The sequence below is a fragment of the Mirounga leonina genome, unplaced genomic scaffold, assembly GCF_011800145.1.
Source record: "Mirounga leonina isolate KUSES-001 unplaced genomic scaffold, KU_Mleo_1.0 Mir_376, whole genome shotgun sequence".
NCBI classification, from domain to species: domain Eukaryota; kingdom Metazoa; phylum Chordata; class Mammalia; order Carnivora; family Phocidae; genus Mirounga; species Mirounga leonina.
In genome coordinates, this window is record NW_023270718.1 from 6,469,032 (window position 1) to 6,485,359 (window position 16,328).

The 16,328-nt window shown below is 53.0% G+C and overlaps 1 protein-coding gene across 1 annotated transcript; it reads left to right on the forward strand.

Annotated features, from left to right (window-relative positions):
- Nucleotides 1–11,580: 11,580 nt before the first annotated feature.
- LOC117998308 (cytoplasmic tRNA 2-thiolation protein 1) lies at nucleotides 11,581–16,303 on the forward strand. The gene is made up of 3 exons (XM_034987066.1): nucleotides 11,581–12,006; nucleotides 13,409–13,953; nucleotides 15,594–16,303. The coding sequence occupies exons 2-3, from the start codon at nucleotides 13,446–13,448 to the stop codon at nucleotides 16,157–16,159; spliced, it is 1,074 nt and encodes a 357-aa protein (XP_034842957.1). The 5' UTR covers nucleotides 11,581–12,006; nucleotides 13,409–13,445; the 3' UTR covers nucleotides 16,160–16,303.
- The last annotated feature ends 25 nt before the right edge of the window (nucleotides 16,304–16,328 follow it).

Here is a 16,328-nt window from a genome sequence, read left to right on the forward strand (position 1 = left end):
CGCCACCTCGCCTCCATCACTGCTGTCAACATCATCCTCACCACCATCACCATCCTCACCCCTGGCACCAGCAGCACTTTAATCATCACCAGCAAAACCATCATCACTCATCATTAGCACTATCACTTACTGAGTACCTTGACCTCATTGCTTTAGTCATCAACTCAATGAATGCTTCCTACAACCCGATGATGGAGGGGTTATTATCATCCCTGCCTCATGAATGAGAAAAGAGTGGCACAGAGTTCCCAAAGTTTATACATAGTTATACTGAGTGACAATGTGATGGGTGGATGGATGGATGGATGGATGATCGGTCCCACACTCTGACCACACAGGTTGTAATGGGCAACACTGAGAGTCAAACAAGCCTCCAAAGGACTCCAAACCTAGTGCTTTAAATTACTGCTTAGCTTCATTGCCCAACCCGGCCAGCCCTGGTCTCAGGGAGGCCCAGACCCAGCGGGCCTGAGTCTTCCAGACAGCCATTTGAGCCGATCCCAGACTCAGCCAGTCTAGACCCAACCTACAGCCCCAGCTATGATTTCCCCCCAGTTCAAGTTCTTCTTGCCTCATAAACCCAGCCCCCCACCCCCTGGATACTCTCTGGCCCAAATGCTGTCAGCTCAGAGACTGACGACTTCAGCCTCAACTCTCCACAGCCGCGCTCAGACCCCTCTGCCTTCTTGCCTCTGGCCCTCCCCATTCCGGCTGCACCTGGTTCACCACGTAGACGGCATAGTGCAGTTGCTGGCGCTGCAGGAACGGGAGCAGGTGGAAGAGAGATGCCGCAGGTGCTGGTCTTGTGCATAGTAGGGCACCACAACTGCCGTGTGGTGCCGTGTCCAGCAGTCAGGCGGCCAGTACTGGCCTCCCAGCTCCACCTGTGGGTTCTTTTCCAGCACCTGCTCCATCGTCAAGTTCTCTGGGATCGTCACCCTCAGGGGGCCATCTGAGAGAGGCAGACACCGGGGATTGTCAGGGATCTGCCCCAGAAACCCCACAACCCAGCTGCACTGGGTTCAATCATGTCCACCCCCCAAAACCACATCCACTAGCACTTCAGCGTGTGACCTTATTTGGAAACAGGGTCTGCGCAGATGTAGATGGTGAGAATGTAGAAGTATTGGATGAGGGTGGGCCCTAAATGCAACGACTGGTGTCCTTATAAGATCACGTGAAGACCCAGAGACAAGGCGGCCGTGGAGGCAGAAATCAAAGTGACGTGCCTACAAGCCAAGGAAAGCCAAGGATTGCCAGCAACCACCAGAAGCTAGGAGAGAGGCGTAGGACGGTTTCTCTCTCAGAGCATCCAGAAGGAATCAACCCTGCCGACACCCTGATTTTGGACTTCTGGCTTCCAGAGCTGTGGGAGAAAACTTCCTGTTGTTTTAAGGGTGTCTCTCCTGGGGTGGTCCTCAGGCCACCCGCTCTCCCTACACCTCAGACTGCTCCTTCCAGTTCCTCTCACTGAGGGCTCCACCGCCCACCCACCCAGCTCCAGCTGTGGCTCCTCCCCCTCTCCGTGGCAGACCGTAATTTTTCCAAAGACGCCACCACAGTATCTCTGACTCAACATGCCCTTCTTACAATGTGACTTTGATGCTCCTCCCAAGGAGAGGTGAGTCTATGTCCCCGCCCCTTAAAATTGGGTGGGCTTTTATGACAGTTACAACGAGTGGGGTATGTCAGAAATGACACTACATGGCTTTTGAGACTAGATCGTGGCTTCTGCCTGGTTTATGTGAACACTTGCGCCTGAAGCTTGTGGTTTCCGTGTAAGTGCTCAGGCCGCCATGCTGTGAGGAAGCCCAAACGAGCCCACTGGAGGGGCTACTTGGACCCTCTGAGATTGTGGGGAGAGAACGGGGTGCTTCTACCCACTGCTGTTTTAGCTCTAGCCACATCTCACTGCAACGGCGTGAAAAACCTGGACCACAACTGCCCAGTGGGACCCTTCCCCAACTCCCAACCCAGATACACATTGAGAATTGATGACTGTTTAGAGACACTAATTTCTGGGGTGGTTCATTATGATGCAGTCACAGATAACCAGCACATGCTCTCCATCACCCCCAGCCACCAGGCCCATGCCTTCTGCTTCCCCAGGGAGTCCTGCTAGCTCCCCAAAGCCTGACACAGGGTTGGGGGTGTAGGATGCCCCCACAAGTTTACTGATGTAGGGTGAAATGAGGGGGCAGCTGGGCAGGTGCTCTTCACTAACGTCCACAGAGTGGATCTGGCTGAGGTTGGCATACACATCCTGGGAAGAGGTCCCTGCAGAGGAGACTGAGACCAAAAGGGGCAACTCTTCTCCCACCGTTGGCCCGTCCCGTATCAGGATGTGCAAGAAGGAGGCGAGGCTGTGGCGGTTGTGGTTCTGGTAGAGGAATGCCCCCATAAGCAGCAGCTGTACCCCCAGAAATAGTAACAGGAGCCCCCTAAGCTGTTCCATTCTGGGAAAGGAAACAGAAGGTCATTCTTCCCGTTTTGCAAACCCCTCACTTTTACCCCATGTAGCTCAGTCGCAGGGGCCTGCACCCACCCCTCCATGACTGGCTTTGCACACTGGAGGGTGGGGCAAGGTGAGAGAATGGCGAGGCCACTCAAGCTGTGCCACCTGCATGAAGAACCTGCCTTGGGCACATCTCCAGCCTCATCTCTTCCAGCTGGTCCCCTCCGAACCCCATGGTCACAGTGGACCCTAGCTGGTTGCTTCCCTGGGTGAGTGACTCAATCTCGGTAAGGCTCAGTGTCCTCATCTGTAATGGGGACTACAGTGGGATCGAGCTCACTGGGTTACCGCACTAGGACACACAGTGTGCAATGCAACCTGGCTCCAGATTATTCCAGGCTGTGCCCGGTCTGCTCGTATCTCCAGCATCCTGTATGAAAGGGACCTACCTGACTCCTGTTTATTCTGGGTGCCCTTCTCTTCCCTTTAATGGCGCCAAGTAGCCCCTAGAGGCTTATGCAGCCTCTGTATCTACCTCCGCCAGTTTGATCATCCTGGATTGTGACCATCCTGTCAACCACCCCCATCAGAGTAGGAGCTTGCAGAGAACAGGGTTCAGGACTGACTCATCTCTGGGTCCTTGGCATTTCCCAGGGCAGGAGGGCCCAGGAAATGAATAATGAATGAGTGAGTGAATGAATGATTCACCACCTGATACACTCCTGCTCGTCCTCAGCCACCGCAAGTTCTCCTCGCCAGGGAGCCTTCTCCACATCCTCCCCTCTCTGCCTCAGCCCTCCTTGTCCCCCGTATCTCAGCTGTCACTGCTCTGGCCACCAGACCAAGAATGATCCGTGTCCAGATCTCCTTCCTTCACCAGCCTGGGAGTGGGGCAGCCCTGGGTCCCCAGCATCACCCAGCACAAGGGCTGAGTGCTTGTTCATCTCTAGTTACTAAGCATCACTCCTGTGCCAGGATCATTGTGGGAATCAACGAAGCTGCCACAAGCAAAATCAACAAAAACCTCTACCCCCGGGAAACCCACATTCTGGTGGGAAAGACAGACAAGAAAACAGGTCATTTCAGAGAAAAATAAAAACCTATACATCAAATGCGGTGGAGGAGGAAATGGATGGAGAGTAAAGAAATGGATAGAGGCTGGGCAGAGGAAACAGCAGGTGCAAAGGCCCTCAGGTGGGCAGGGGGAGTCAAAGGGCACTGAACGGTCATACACAACGTTGGTGTCCTTCTCGCTAAATCGGCGAGCATATTTTTAGATGAACCAGAAGATTATCTCATTACAGAAGCAGGCTCCGTACTGAATCTCAAATGTGGTACCAGATAGAATGTGATCGGGGACAGAAAATCCTTCAATTTTGGAGCATGGAAACAAGAATCCAGGGTCAGTAGCAAATTCTCTGTTGCGGGAGAGGAATAAGGAAGAACTACCTGCTGGCAGAATTCCTCTTCGCTTTTCAGCTGGAAAGACAGCATACAGAGGAGTGCTGTTTCATAGAACACCAAGCAGACTTTGGAGTGGCACTCCAAATGCAGACGCCCCTCCTTTAATCAAAATGAGAAGAAACCCCCACGTATGGTGGAAACGCACCCCGTCTACACACAGAAGACAACTGATTGTCCAGTATGCCTCAGGGGCCTCAGCTGGACTCGGTGCTGCCCTTTGGGACCAACACCAGTCTTTGAAACATACTGGTAGAGTTGGCCCAGCAATTTATGAATGTATTCGCTGAAAACAGCAGGGCTCATACTGATCCCCATTTCCCAGCGGTGAATGCTGCGGGTGTGGACCGCGCCTGAGTCCTGCCACACTGCCCAGTGCCCAGCTGCTCTGTCAACAGCTGGGGGGGCCAACGGAGCCTCGATGGTGACTCTTCTCCCCCTTCCTAGGCAGGGGGTCGGCGAGCTTGGAGGAGCAAGGAGTCTTCCACGGTGTATATGTGCTCAGGAGCATGGTTCTTCACGCAGGAGTCGGCTGCATCTGGTGGTTTCCGTGGGGCCACCAACAAAGGGAGGGTGTTGGACACACATCACCCAGTGTTAGGACACCCAGGCCCACATCTCCAGACTTCCTCCTCCTCCTGCAGGACAGGGAAGTCTGCTATTGAAAGTGTGGTCTATCTCCCAGGGAGCCGAGTAAAAACGACCCCTCCGACTCCATAGGAAACGTGACAGGATTTTGTGGACAGCAGCAAGCGATTATGTTCTGACTCCTCATTTTATTTATTTATTTTTTAAAGATTTTATTTATTTATTTGAGACAGAGAGAATGAGAGAGAGCACATGAGAGGGGGGAGGGTCAGAGGGAGAAGCAGGCTCCCCGCCGAGCAGGGAGCCCCATGCGGGACTCGATCCCGGGACTCCAGGATCATGACCAGAGCCGAAGGCAGTCGCTTAACCAACTGAGCCACCCAGGCGCCCTGACTCCTCATTTTATAATTAATCCCTATTGCGAATACAGGGGTTATGACTTAAGACACAGTGCTACCGTCATTTGGCCTCCTGGGGGAGAAAATTTAATTACGAACAATGATTTAAAAAAAAAATTGGCAGCATAATCATGTGACTGTAGGTGTGGGAGTATAAGTGTTCCTGTTGCTTCCTCAAAAAATTGAAGAGTCCAGTTCACTGCTGTTGAAAGGTGAACCAGGTATGATAAATCAACTGCGTATCATTTCCCAAAGTTACATAAGATTTCAAGAAAAAAAAAATCTGACGTCTTACACTAACAGCAACTCCCATGCATATGACATGATTCAAGTTAGTACACCCACATTTCCCAAGTGACATGTATCCAAGTCTCATTTAATAAGTTATATTTTCATTTGGGGAAAGCAAGCTTTGTTCCGCTGCTGTGTGGTGCGTGTATAACCCTTAAGAGTCTACCATGACCTGGGATACCCAGAGTCTCCCACAGGAGTCTGGACTCCCTGGATCCCCCTAGAGCATGGCCCCTCCCTCCTGGCGGGTTCCCGGGATATAGAACCTGTTTTATCTAGCAGAGGTCTTCCAAGTGGGGTGTATACACACAACTCCCCGCATGGAAGTGTATTTCTATTCTAGTCATTTAAGATGACACTTGGTTCATGTTGGGATGTTCTGTATTCAGAACAACCAAAGCTGGGGCGCCTGGGTGGCTCAGCCATTAAGCGTCTGCCTTCGGCTCAGGTCATGATCCCAGGGTCCTGGGATCGAGCCCCGCATCGGGCTCCCTGTTCAGCAGGAAGCCTGCTTCTCCCTCTCACAATCTCCCTGCTTGTGTTCCCTCTCTCACTCTCTGTCAAATAAGTAAAATCTTAAAAAACAACAACGAAAGCATGACAGTTTAGTAGAACTAATTCTTTTTTAAAAATTCAACTGAAATGTTTTCAGGGGAAATTTTTTCAAGTTATACTGAATAAAATATCCAGGTAAAAATTAATGGTCCCCATTAGAATTGGTATGCATTTTTCTCTTAGGTACTTAAAGCCTATTTGAGGCATGTCATAAAATAATTATTCCATTAACAGCCAGTCCTCATCTCATGTCACCTTGGAAAACATATAACATCTTCACCTCTGAGTAACAACAAAAAAAACCCCTTAATGTTGAAAATTGTCAGATGCCAATTTAAGATGAGGTGAGGATATAAAATTTTTCACAATGTTTTTGGGCCTCCCAAACAGAAGTGTTTTAGAATTACTATAATACACAAATATATACATACACACTCAGACCCCTTCTGTCTTAACTGGTTCCAAGATGTATGAAAAATTGTTTTAATAATTTCCTAAGTCATAAAAGCAAATGGGAAAATTCACTCATTGGATCAGAAGTACATGTACTAAGCTTCTTGGTTAAGGTCCCGTTGTCCTGGGGAGTGGGGCAGGATGACCTTGCAATTTGCTGAGATGTTCTCATGGTCTGAAGCAAGGCTGTCCAGTATAATGCAAGTCACAGACATAATTTTACATTTCTATTAGTCATGTTTATAAGGTAAAAATAAACAGGTGCCAATTAATTTTAATATTACACTTAACCCAATATAGCAAAAATACTGATTTCAACATGTAATCAAGGTAAAAAATTACTTGAGAGATTACTTTACATTCTTTTTTTCACGTAAAGTCTTCTGATCTGGTATTTTATGTTTACCACACGGCTCTATTCAGACTAGACACAGTTCATTAGCCACACACAGCTAGTGGGCACCATACTGAAGAGTCACACTTCGGACATCTGTACTGATCTCCTATGTGCCTGGAAAAAACCTGTATTCTCACATCATCAGCTCTTCAGACCATTACTTCAAGCTTGTCAGGGGTCTTTTTTTTTTTTTTAAGATTTTATTTATTTATTTGACAGAAAGAGATACAGCGAGAGAGGGAATACAAGCAGGGGGAGTGGGAGAGGGAGAAGCAGGCTTCCTGCCGAGCAGGGAGCCCAATACAGGGCTCGATCCCAGGACCCTGGTATCATGACCTGAGCCAAAGGCAGATGCTTAACAACTAAGCCACCCAGGTGCCCCTGCCAGGGGTCTTGTTGAAATTTTCCATAGCTTTAGTTTTTTGTCTGCTTGATGAATTGCTGAGAAAGATATATTAAAATGTCACAGTGCTTCTAGAATGTGTCCATTTCTTCTCCTCATCCTGCTCACTTTGGCTTTATTTCTTTGGAGACTGTGTTGTTAGGTACATCCAAGTTTAGAATTGTTTTGTCATCCTGGTGATTCCTTCTTCATTTGTGATGACACTCTATTACTCATAGTGCTTTTTGACTCGAAAATCTTTTCGGTGATTGTAGCTGAACTTAAGACTTCTTTGTGCTGTTTTCCTGGTATATCTTTTTCTCCCCTCTTATGTTCACACTTTTGAGTCTTTACTTATTAGATGTGGGTCCTGTGTGTACAGCACATAACTTTTTTCTTAATTCTCCTGATGATTCAGACAATTTTGCTAGTTCCTATTCTTCCCACAGCGAATCTTAGCCCTCAGGGAAATTCAAATCAAAACCACACTGAGGGGCACCTGGGTGGCTCCGTCGTTAAGCGTCTGCCTTCGGCTCAGGTCATGATCCCAGGGTCCTGGGATCGAGACCCGCATCGGGCTCCCTGCTCAGCGGGAAGCCTGCTTCTCCCTCTCCCACTCCCTCTGCTTGTGTTCCCTTTCTCGCTGTGTCTGTCAAATAAATAAAATCTTAAAAAAAAAAAAAAAACACATTGAGATACCACCTTACACCAGTTAGAATGGCAAAAATTGACAAGGCAAGAAACAACAAATATTGGAGAGGTTGTCGAGAAAGGGGAACCCTCTTACACTGTTGGTGGGAATGCAAGTTGGTACAGCCACTTCGGAAAAGTGTGGAGGTTCCTCAAAAAATTAAAAATAGAGCTACCCTATGACCCAGCAATTGCACTCCTAGGTATTTACCCCAAAGACACAGATGTAGTGAAAAGAAGGGGCACATGCACCCCAATGTTCATAGCAGCAATGTCCGCAATAGCCAAACTGTGGAAAGAGCCGAGATGCCCTTCAACAGACGAATGGATAAAGAAGATGTGGTCCATATATACAATGGAACATTACTCAGCCATCAGAAAGGATGAATACCCAACTTCTACATCAACATGGATGGGACTGGAGGAGATTATGCTAAGTGAAATAAGTCAAGCCGAGAAAGTCAATTATATATGGTTTCACTTATTTGTGGAACATAAGGAATAGCATGGAGGACATTAGGAGAAGGAAGGGAAAAATGAAGGGGGGGAAATCAGAGGGAGAGATGAACCAGGAGAGACTATGGACTCTGAGAAACTGAGGGTTTTAGAGGGGAGCGGGTGTGGGGATGGGTTGGCCCAGTGATGGGTATTAAAGAGGGCACGTACTGCATGGAGCACTGGGTGTTATACGCAAACAACGAATCATGGATCACTACATCAAAAACTAATGATGTATTGTGTGGTGACAAACAAAACAAAAGATTTCTTTTTTTTTTTTAACATAATCTCTATATCAAACATGGGGCTCAAACCTATAACCCCAAGATCAAAAGTCACATGCTCTTCTGAGACTGAGCCAGCCAGCTGCCCCCACAGCAAATCATATTTAAAAACATTTCTTAATAATTTCCCCTAATCTAAACCAACATTAAGCTTTTAGGTTTTATAAACTAATATAACCCACAAAGGGAGTCCTGACCTTAATTGAACTCTAACCCATTGTCTGGTTGGGGGTGTCTTGGGAGATATGGTGGTAGAGCTCAGGGAGGTTTCCCCAAAGAGGTAGCATTCTGGGCAGATCCTGAAGGGTAAGTACGCATTCAACCCCGACAAGGGAGGGAAAGGCATTCTAGGCAAAGAGAGATGCATGCACCTGAGAGCTTGGTGTGCATTAAGTGGAGGTAGTAATGGTAGCTCACGTCTTCAGAGCACTTACTATGGCCCAAGAGCTGTTGTAAGCACCCATCAAGTGTTCTCTCTTCTCAGCCTCAGCACTACTGACATTTTGGGCATGTTAGTTCTTTGCTAGAGGGGCTGTCCTGTGTGTTAGAGGTTTGTAACACTGCTGGATGCCAGTCTCGCCCTATCCCAGTTGTGACAACCAAAAATGTCTCTGCCAAATGTCCTCTGGGGGTCACAGTCATCCCAGGTTGAGAACCACTGCTCTCATCATGAGGGCTGGACTATTATTATTTCTATCTTACAGGTGAGAAAATGTCAGTTGTCCACAGTGACACAACCAGGATGGTAATCCCAGGATCTTAACCAAGCTGCTTCTGTCCTTAACCACCATACCACATGGCAAGCTTCCTGCCTAGGCTCTGTGCTCACTGGGGTGCAAATAAGCGTGGGAGACAAGAAAGGAGGGGTAAGCTAGGGGCAGCTCAGGTGACAGGGCCTCTGACAAAGTGAGGGACCAGGGGCTGTGGGAGCCCAGAGGTGGCTCGTTAATGCAGTGCAAGGGAGGACGGGTCCTGTAGGTTTCCTAGAGGAAGTACATCCACATGGCTACCTGGATGAGAAATAGGAATCAGTGTGGTGAGGAGGAGTGAGGGAGGGAGAGTCTGCAGGAAGAGAGGACGGCATGTGCAAACACCTGACAGAACTAAGTTACTTCACTGGCAATTGTGTGGGACCTGCCAGAGGCTCAGGAGGCTGAAAAGTCATCAGGGGCTTGGTTGCAAACACCAGGTTGAGGGATTCAACCTTACCCTGCAAGTGATGAGAAGCTACAGTCTTCTCCCTCTCCAGAAGTCCCCGACACCAACTTACAGTCTTTTCCACTGGAATATTAATATGTTGCAACAAACAAAACATAAAATTTTTGCAAAGCATCCATAAGGAACTTCTGCCCAAACCGTGCCAGCTTGCTGGTGAATGTGGCCACTGAGGGCTACAGGGACTGGTCCAGTTCTCAACACTACCAATTACTGCTGCCCCAGGGAAGTGACCTAAGGAACCAGAACGCCCCAGCCCCAAGCATTTACTAAGCCCCGAGCATTGGTCTTAACGCTTTACATAGTTTAACTCATTTAATTCTTTAACCCAACAATGCTATTATCATCCCCACTGGACAGATGAGGACACTCAAGCACAGAAAGTTTTCATCACGTACTCAAGGTCACACAACTAAGCAAATGGCATAGGGAGTCAACTGGCAGGCTGGCTTTCACATCCTCTTTTTGTCAATGATGTCCAGTTTGAGGTAAACCTTTTTATCAATTTCTCAGCTGAAAGTATGTGGGTGGTGTTGAGATCTGCTCAAATATTTAGTGAAAGAAACTTGCAAAGTAGGAGACTAAAACCAACACAGAAACACCTGAATTTGCACACTAGTTTTTGGGTGAGAAAACCAATGTACCTCACAGCAGAACACCACTTAGGCCAGGGTTCCTCAGCCTTGGCACCGTTGTTTTGAACCGGGTAATTCTTTACAATGAGAGGCCATCCTGTACACATTATGTTCGGCAGCATCCCCAGCCTCTACCTACCAAACACTAGTCACACCTTCCCCTGCTTCCTTGTTGTGACAACCAAAAATGTCTCCAGGGAGTGCCCAATGTCCTCTGAGGTACAAAACCACCCCCAAACTGAGAAATGACTTACAGACTATCAGTAGGTTGCCTGAGGTTTGGAAACTCTCACCCCACTCCTTGCTTTAAAAGAAAAATTAGGCCTGGTCACGAAAGGAAAGCCATCCCTGGTTATGAAAACTAAATGGGATGAAAATAATGCAAGTTTACCGCTTGGTGAACAGTTTCCATATTACCTCATTTATCTTCACAAACAGTCTATGCGGCAGATTCTGTTATAACCCCCACTTTACAGAGGAGGAATCGGACATGCTGCCTGGAAATGCAGAGTACGTCCAATAGCTCAGTAAGTGCTGATCTTTCCCTCATGTCCTGGCTCGCAGCACTTGTAACGTCTGGGTCCCTGCAGCCCCGGACATCTTGTCCCTCCACATCAAGCTTCATCGTCCTTATCTCCCCAGCCACGCCTGACACTCCTATGTCCCCCAGGGCCCCAGGGCAGGACCTGCAACACAGGAAGACTCAGGAAATCACTCAAGTATGAGCCCGATGACCCGGGTGCAACCCTCTTGACAGCTTCAGACGCTCAAACGTCCCCCATCACCCTTCACTCTCAATCCTCCCTATCAAGGGCCTCCCAGGGGTAGAGACAAGAGAATCTCGGAATATAACACGCAGGAGAGAAGGCAATTTGGGGGCTGGAAAGCGAATGAGGGGCGCCGGGCTCTGGCTGACTCTTGGGAGAATGCACCCGAACCCTGGGAACCTTCCATCTCATGGGTCTCACCTGCCCTCCACCCCGAGCTCTGGCTTCAACCCCACAAGGCTGGAGGGGCGCGCACTTGTCACCGAGCCACACGGGTGCGTAACTGCTCACCCGGGTCACTCCCCGAGCCCGGCGCGCGCGTGGAGAAGCGCAAACCGCTCCTGCCGGCTCCGCGCACGCACAACCCCCAAGCCCGACGGCCGTGGCTCCCCGCGCGGGCGCGCACCCACTCCCACTCCCACTCCCGCGGGGTGCGCGTAAAAGCCCACCCGTGTCCCGGCAACGCGGCCCAATCCCTGCAATCTGCGCAGCGCACGCGCGGCCTCTCCCTTGCGCACCCCTATTCCTTTCTCCCCCCACCCCGACAACTCCCCACTCGCACCCCAAATCCTATCATACTCCCACAAGGGCAGAAAACCTAAAAAGCATCCATTCCTTTTTTAGAATAAAGTGCGCAGCGCGAGGTTGCCCTTACAAACCAGACGCCCCACCTGCTTCTGCGCAAGCGCAAACAAAAGACGCGCCGGTCTGGCCTGGAGCACTCTGGGAGCCGTGGGCGGAGCGCGTGACGTCACTGCGAGGCTCTCTGGGTGTGGGCGCAGCTGGTCCCGGAGCACTAGGCGCTTCCGGCCAAACCGCACCACGGGCATCTGGGAGTCGTCGGCGGGTAAACCCAAAGCCTTCTGGGAGTCGTAGTCCCTTCGCCCGCTTCCGCGTTTTCTCGGAGCCTGGACTTTCCTGCGCGGGTTCTACTCAGGTGAGTGCTCCCTTCCTCGGCGCGCCGATCCTGGCCCTTTGTCGTACTCCCGTGTAGGAGTTGAGGGTCTGTATATTACTCTCCCACGCATTCCGGTAGGCATCCCTGGAGATACGGCACTCCTCTCCGTGATCCCCCAACGGTCTCTGGCGACGCGCGGGGCTGGAGTGCCCTAAGCAGCTGGTGTCCCTGCTGATCTGCTTTAGGATCTGCCTCTGTTCTGACTCCTTCTAGTGTCCACCCCCCAACCTGAGGGCGGTTCCAACGCACCCTCCTCTGTCCTGGGTACAACCTAGAGTGATCAGGGCTGGCGTAGGGGGCGTCAGGCGGCCGTGGGAGCCCAGAGGAGGCGCCAGACCCAGGCCAGGGTTCAGGAAAGACTTCCAGAGCAAAGGACCTCAAAATTTACCATGCCCAAACAAAATTAAAGATTCTCTGGCCTAAACCTACGCCGTGATCTCACAGTATTTGCCTGTTCTTCCTACTTCCCCACCTCCTCCCCACGAAATGGTCCCACTGTCCTTCCAACTGCAGAAGCCAGAAGTTGAAGCTTGAAGTTGTCCGTCCTCTCAGCTTCTTTCACCTACTGCCTCGCTCAACCAAGTCTTGTGTGAGACCCACCTGCTCTATTTCCAGAAGAGATCCAGAATCTGACCACTTCTCTCTGCCTCCACTGCTTCTGCTCAGCCCTAAGCCACATTATTGTCCATCTGATCATTGCAGGAGCCTCCTTACTGGTCAGCTCTCGCCACTCTCCACCCTCTATTCACACGCAGCAGCGGGAGGGATCTTGTTAAAATATAAATCAGATCCTGTCACTCCACAGCTTACAACCATCCAATGGTTGCCATCTCATTCAGAATAAAATCCAAACTCCTCACCCTGCCAACCTCCAAGCCCTGGATCCTCTGCCCCCCCCCCCCCCCCCCCCCAGCCATAACTCACTTTCCAAACAACTGAACATAGGCCCTGCCCTTCAGGTCTTTGCATTTGTCTTGGAACATTCTGCCCACCCTGATCTAATGCCTGACTCCTTCTTGTCGTTCTGGCCTCAGCTCAGAGGATAATTACTTCATATTACTCTTTATATTTGTAAAGTATCTTGGTTATTTACTTATCCATGGGTTTGCTCCTCCTTGCAACCCTTCCTATTTTGATCACTGCTGTCCCAGTGCCTAACGCATGTTGCGTAGATGGGAGGCAATGAATGGATACCTGTTGAATGGACGAATGAATAATGAACGCTTAAGCTGAGACTTGAAGGTGCCAAGCTTGCACAAGTGCCGGGAGAGTATTCCAGGCAACGGGTGTACTCAGTGCTATCCAGGCCACCTCCCTGGAGGCAACGACCCCCGCAAACCGGAATCCGTCTGTAACCTGCCTCCCTTCTCTCCCCGCCCAGGAGAAGCCAGCTCCTCCCGGCCCGCCCGCAGCCCGCGATGCCCGCCCCGCAGTGCGCCTCCTGCCACGCGGCGCGCGCTGCCCTCCGCCGCCCGCGCTCCGGCCAAGCGCTGTGCGGGGCCTGCTTCTGCAGCGCCTTCGAGGCCGAGGTGCTGCACACGGTGCTGGCGGGCCGCCTGCTGCCGCCCGGCGCGGTGGTGGCCGTGGGCGCCTCGGGCGGCAAGGACTCCACGGTGCTGGCGCACGTGCTGCGCGAACTGGCGCCGCGCCTGGGCGTCGCGCTGCGCCTGGTGGCCGTGGACGAGGGCATCGGCGGCTACCGCGACGCGGCGCTGGCGGCCGTGCGGCGCCAGGCGGCGCGCTGGGACCTCCCGCTCACCGTCGTGGCCTACGCAGAGCTCTTCGGGGGCTGGACGATGGACGCCGTGGCCCGCAGCACGGCCGGCTCGGGCCGCAGCCGCGCCTGCTGCACCTTCTGCGGGGTGCTGCGGCGCCGCGCGCTGGAGGAAGGGGCGCGCCTCGTGGGAGCCACGCACATCGTGACCGGTGAGCGCAGGCACCGCCGCCGAGGGCCGAGGGGCCGGCACCTAGAGGGCCGGGGCCCGGCCCGAGCAGGGGGAGGGAGCCGCTGCGGGCGCCTGGGTGCGGGCTGCCCGCGAGGAGAAGGGGCGCGCATGCCGGCGGCAGGTGCAGGGCGCAGAACGCGTGCGTGCCTGGGACGGGCGCTGCGCGCTTCGGAGTCCCTGCCATCACGCTGGCCGCTAGAGGGGTGGAGGGGTCCTCTCCGGGGGCTGTGGTTCCCTGCCTTTTAAAGAACGACGTCCTTTGTGCCTCCCCTCACGAAAGGAGGCGAGTGAAGTGGTACCACCGTCAGAAGCCAACTGTAGTCTGAAGCGCAGCGGTCTTTGGACTGCTTTTCTCTGTCGGCCTCTCCTCTCTGCTGACCCTTATTCTCTCCCGGTCGTGACTTGCACACATAATTCTCGACCATTTACTGTGTACCAGATACAAGCTACGCAGCCCAGAGCAATACCTAACCTCAGTTGCCTCTTCTGTAAAATGGGCTTATTAGTAAGACCGAGGTCCCAGGGTTGCTGGGAATTAGATGAGTTATGTGTGAGGCACTGAGACCGGAGCCTGGCAACAGTACACATTACAGAAATGTTTGCCATCGTGAGGACACACAAGACAGTCTCTGTTCCTGCTCTTCTCTCACGTGCATGGTTATAACCTGAGAAGGTTATTCTAACGAAAACCACACTTTGCCCGTTTATAGCAGGAGCACCCAGTGAAGGGAGAAGAGTAGGGTTAGGAAGCATTTCCAGAGTGAGCCAAGACCTGAAGGCCACCCAAGTAACCAGTGAAGGTCGGACGGAGGGTCGGGTTCTGAGCAGAGGAAACAGCTTATACAAAGGCCCTGAGGAGGGTTGGTACGGCCAATTGGAGAGGCCCTAAGAAGACCAGTGTTTTACTATCTGGACTCTACAGACTCGAGTATAAGATGACAAGATGCAGGATAAGTAGAGATTCAGCTTATGTTTTTAGGGTGATTGTTGCGTAAATATTCCCTAACCTCCTCCCTGGTCTTTCTAAACGTGGTGACCTGCATTCCCAGAGGCGCTGAGGCAAGAGCTCGCTTGAGAATCGCCATTAACCGTTAAATGCCCTTTTGACTTCTGTGCAGTAGGAAGCGCACTTCTGAGACTGAAATGGTACTTGTGGTGTAAAGCGCTGTTACTACCTTCGGGAAAAGGCAACTAGCCCAGGGCCTGGTTGGCCATAAGTGGGGGGCAAATGAGGGCACCCCGCGTTGCTTCCCGGGAACCTGTGTGTGTTCCCCTCTTGTTTCTCACTGTGACCACCTCCAGCCTCCACCTGGCTGTCCCGTGGTGCCCAGGGATCTCCGTGGCCCTGTGTGGCCCTCCCTGCTGTTCCCCACACGCCCTCTGCATCTCTCTGGGTCCTGGCTGCCCCACAGGGTCTGGGGTGTGAGGTCTCCAAGGCCTGGTCACCTACTCTGCCACTCTCCATCCCCTCCCCATCTCTCTCTGGGTCCTGGGGGTGGGGTCGCCATGGCCGGGTCGCACACGGCGTGCCACTCTGCAGGCCCCTCCCCGTCTGGCTGGGTCCTGGCTGCCCCCCCCCGATGGCACCCCCCCCTCACCTGCTCTCCCTCTCTCCCCCAGGCCACAACGCCGACGACATGGCGGAGACCGTGCTCATGAACTTCCTGCGGGGCGACGCGGGCCGGCTGGCGCGGGGCGGGGGCCTGGGCTCGCGGGGCGAGGGGGGCGCACTGCCGCGCTGCCGCCCCCTGCAGCTGGCCTCGCAGAAGGAGGTGGTGCTGTACGCGCACTTCCGCCGCCTCGACTACTTCTCGGAGGAGTGCGTCTACGCGCCCGAGGCCTTCCGCGGCCACGCGCGCCACCTGCTCAAGCTCCTGGAGGCGGCGCGGCCGTCGGCGGCGCTGGACCTGGTGCACTCGGCCGAGCGCCTGGCCCTGGCCCCGGCCGCGCGGCCGCCGCCCCCGAGCGCCTGCTCCCGCTGCGGGGCGCTGGCCAGCCGCGCGCTCTGCCAGGCCTGCGCCCTCCTGGACGGCCTGCAGCGCGGCCGGCCCCGCCTGGCCATCGGCAAGGGCGGCGGGGCGCGCGACGAGGAGGGGCCGCCACCCCCGCCGCCCAGCGACCCCGGTTCTGCGCCCGGCCCCGCCGGCGCGGAGTGCGGCGCGGCCTGTAAGGAGCGCTGCGAATAACCCCCTCCGCCCGGGCTTCGGGGTGAGGTTGGGAGGGGGACGGACGGGACCGGTTCCCGGTGACCCCGCAGAAGCTGAGGCCGGGACTCCTGGGTCTGAGGGAGGAGGGCCTGGCGGGCTGGGGGCCAGGACTCCGAGGTCTGAGGGAGGAGGGGCTGGGGGCCGGGAG

Bases quoted from the DNA above. Each gene is read 5' to 3' on its own strand.
- LOC117998308 (XM_034987066.1), top strand. From the start codon at position 13,446: ATGCCCGCCCCGCAGTGCGCCTCCTGCCACGCGGCGCGCGCTGCCCTC. The intron at 13,954-15,593 runs GTGAGCGCAGGC...TCTCTCCCCCAG, and splicing joins AGCCACGCACATCGTGACCG to GCCACAACGCCGACGACATG.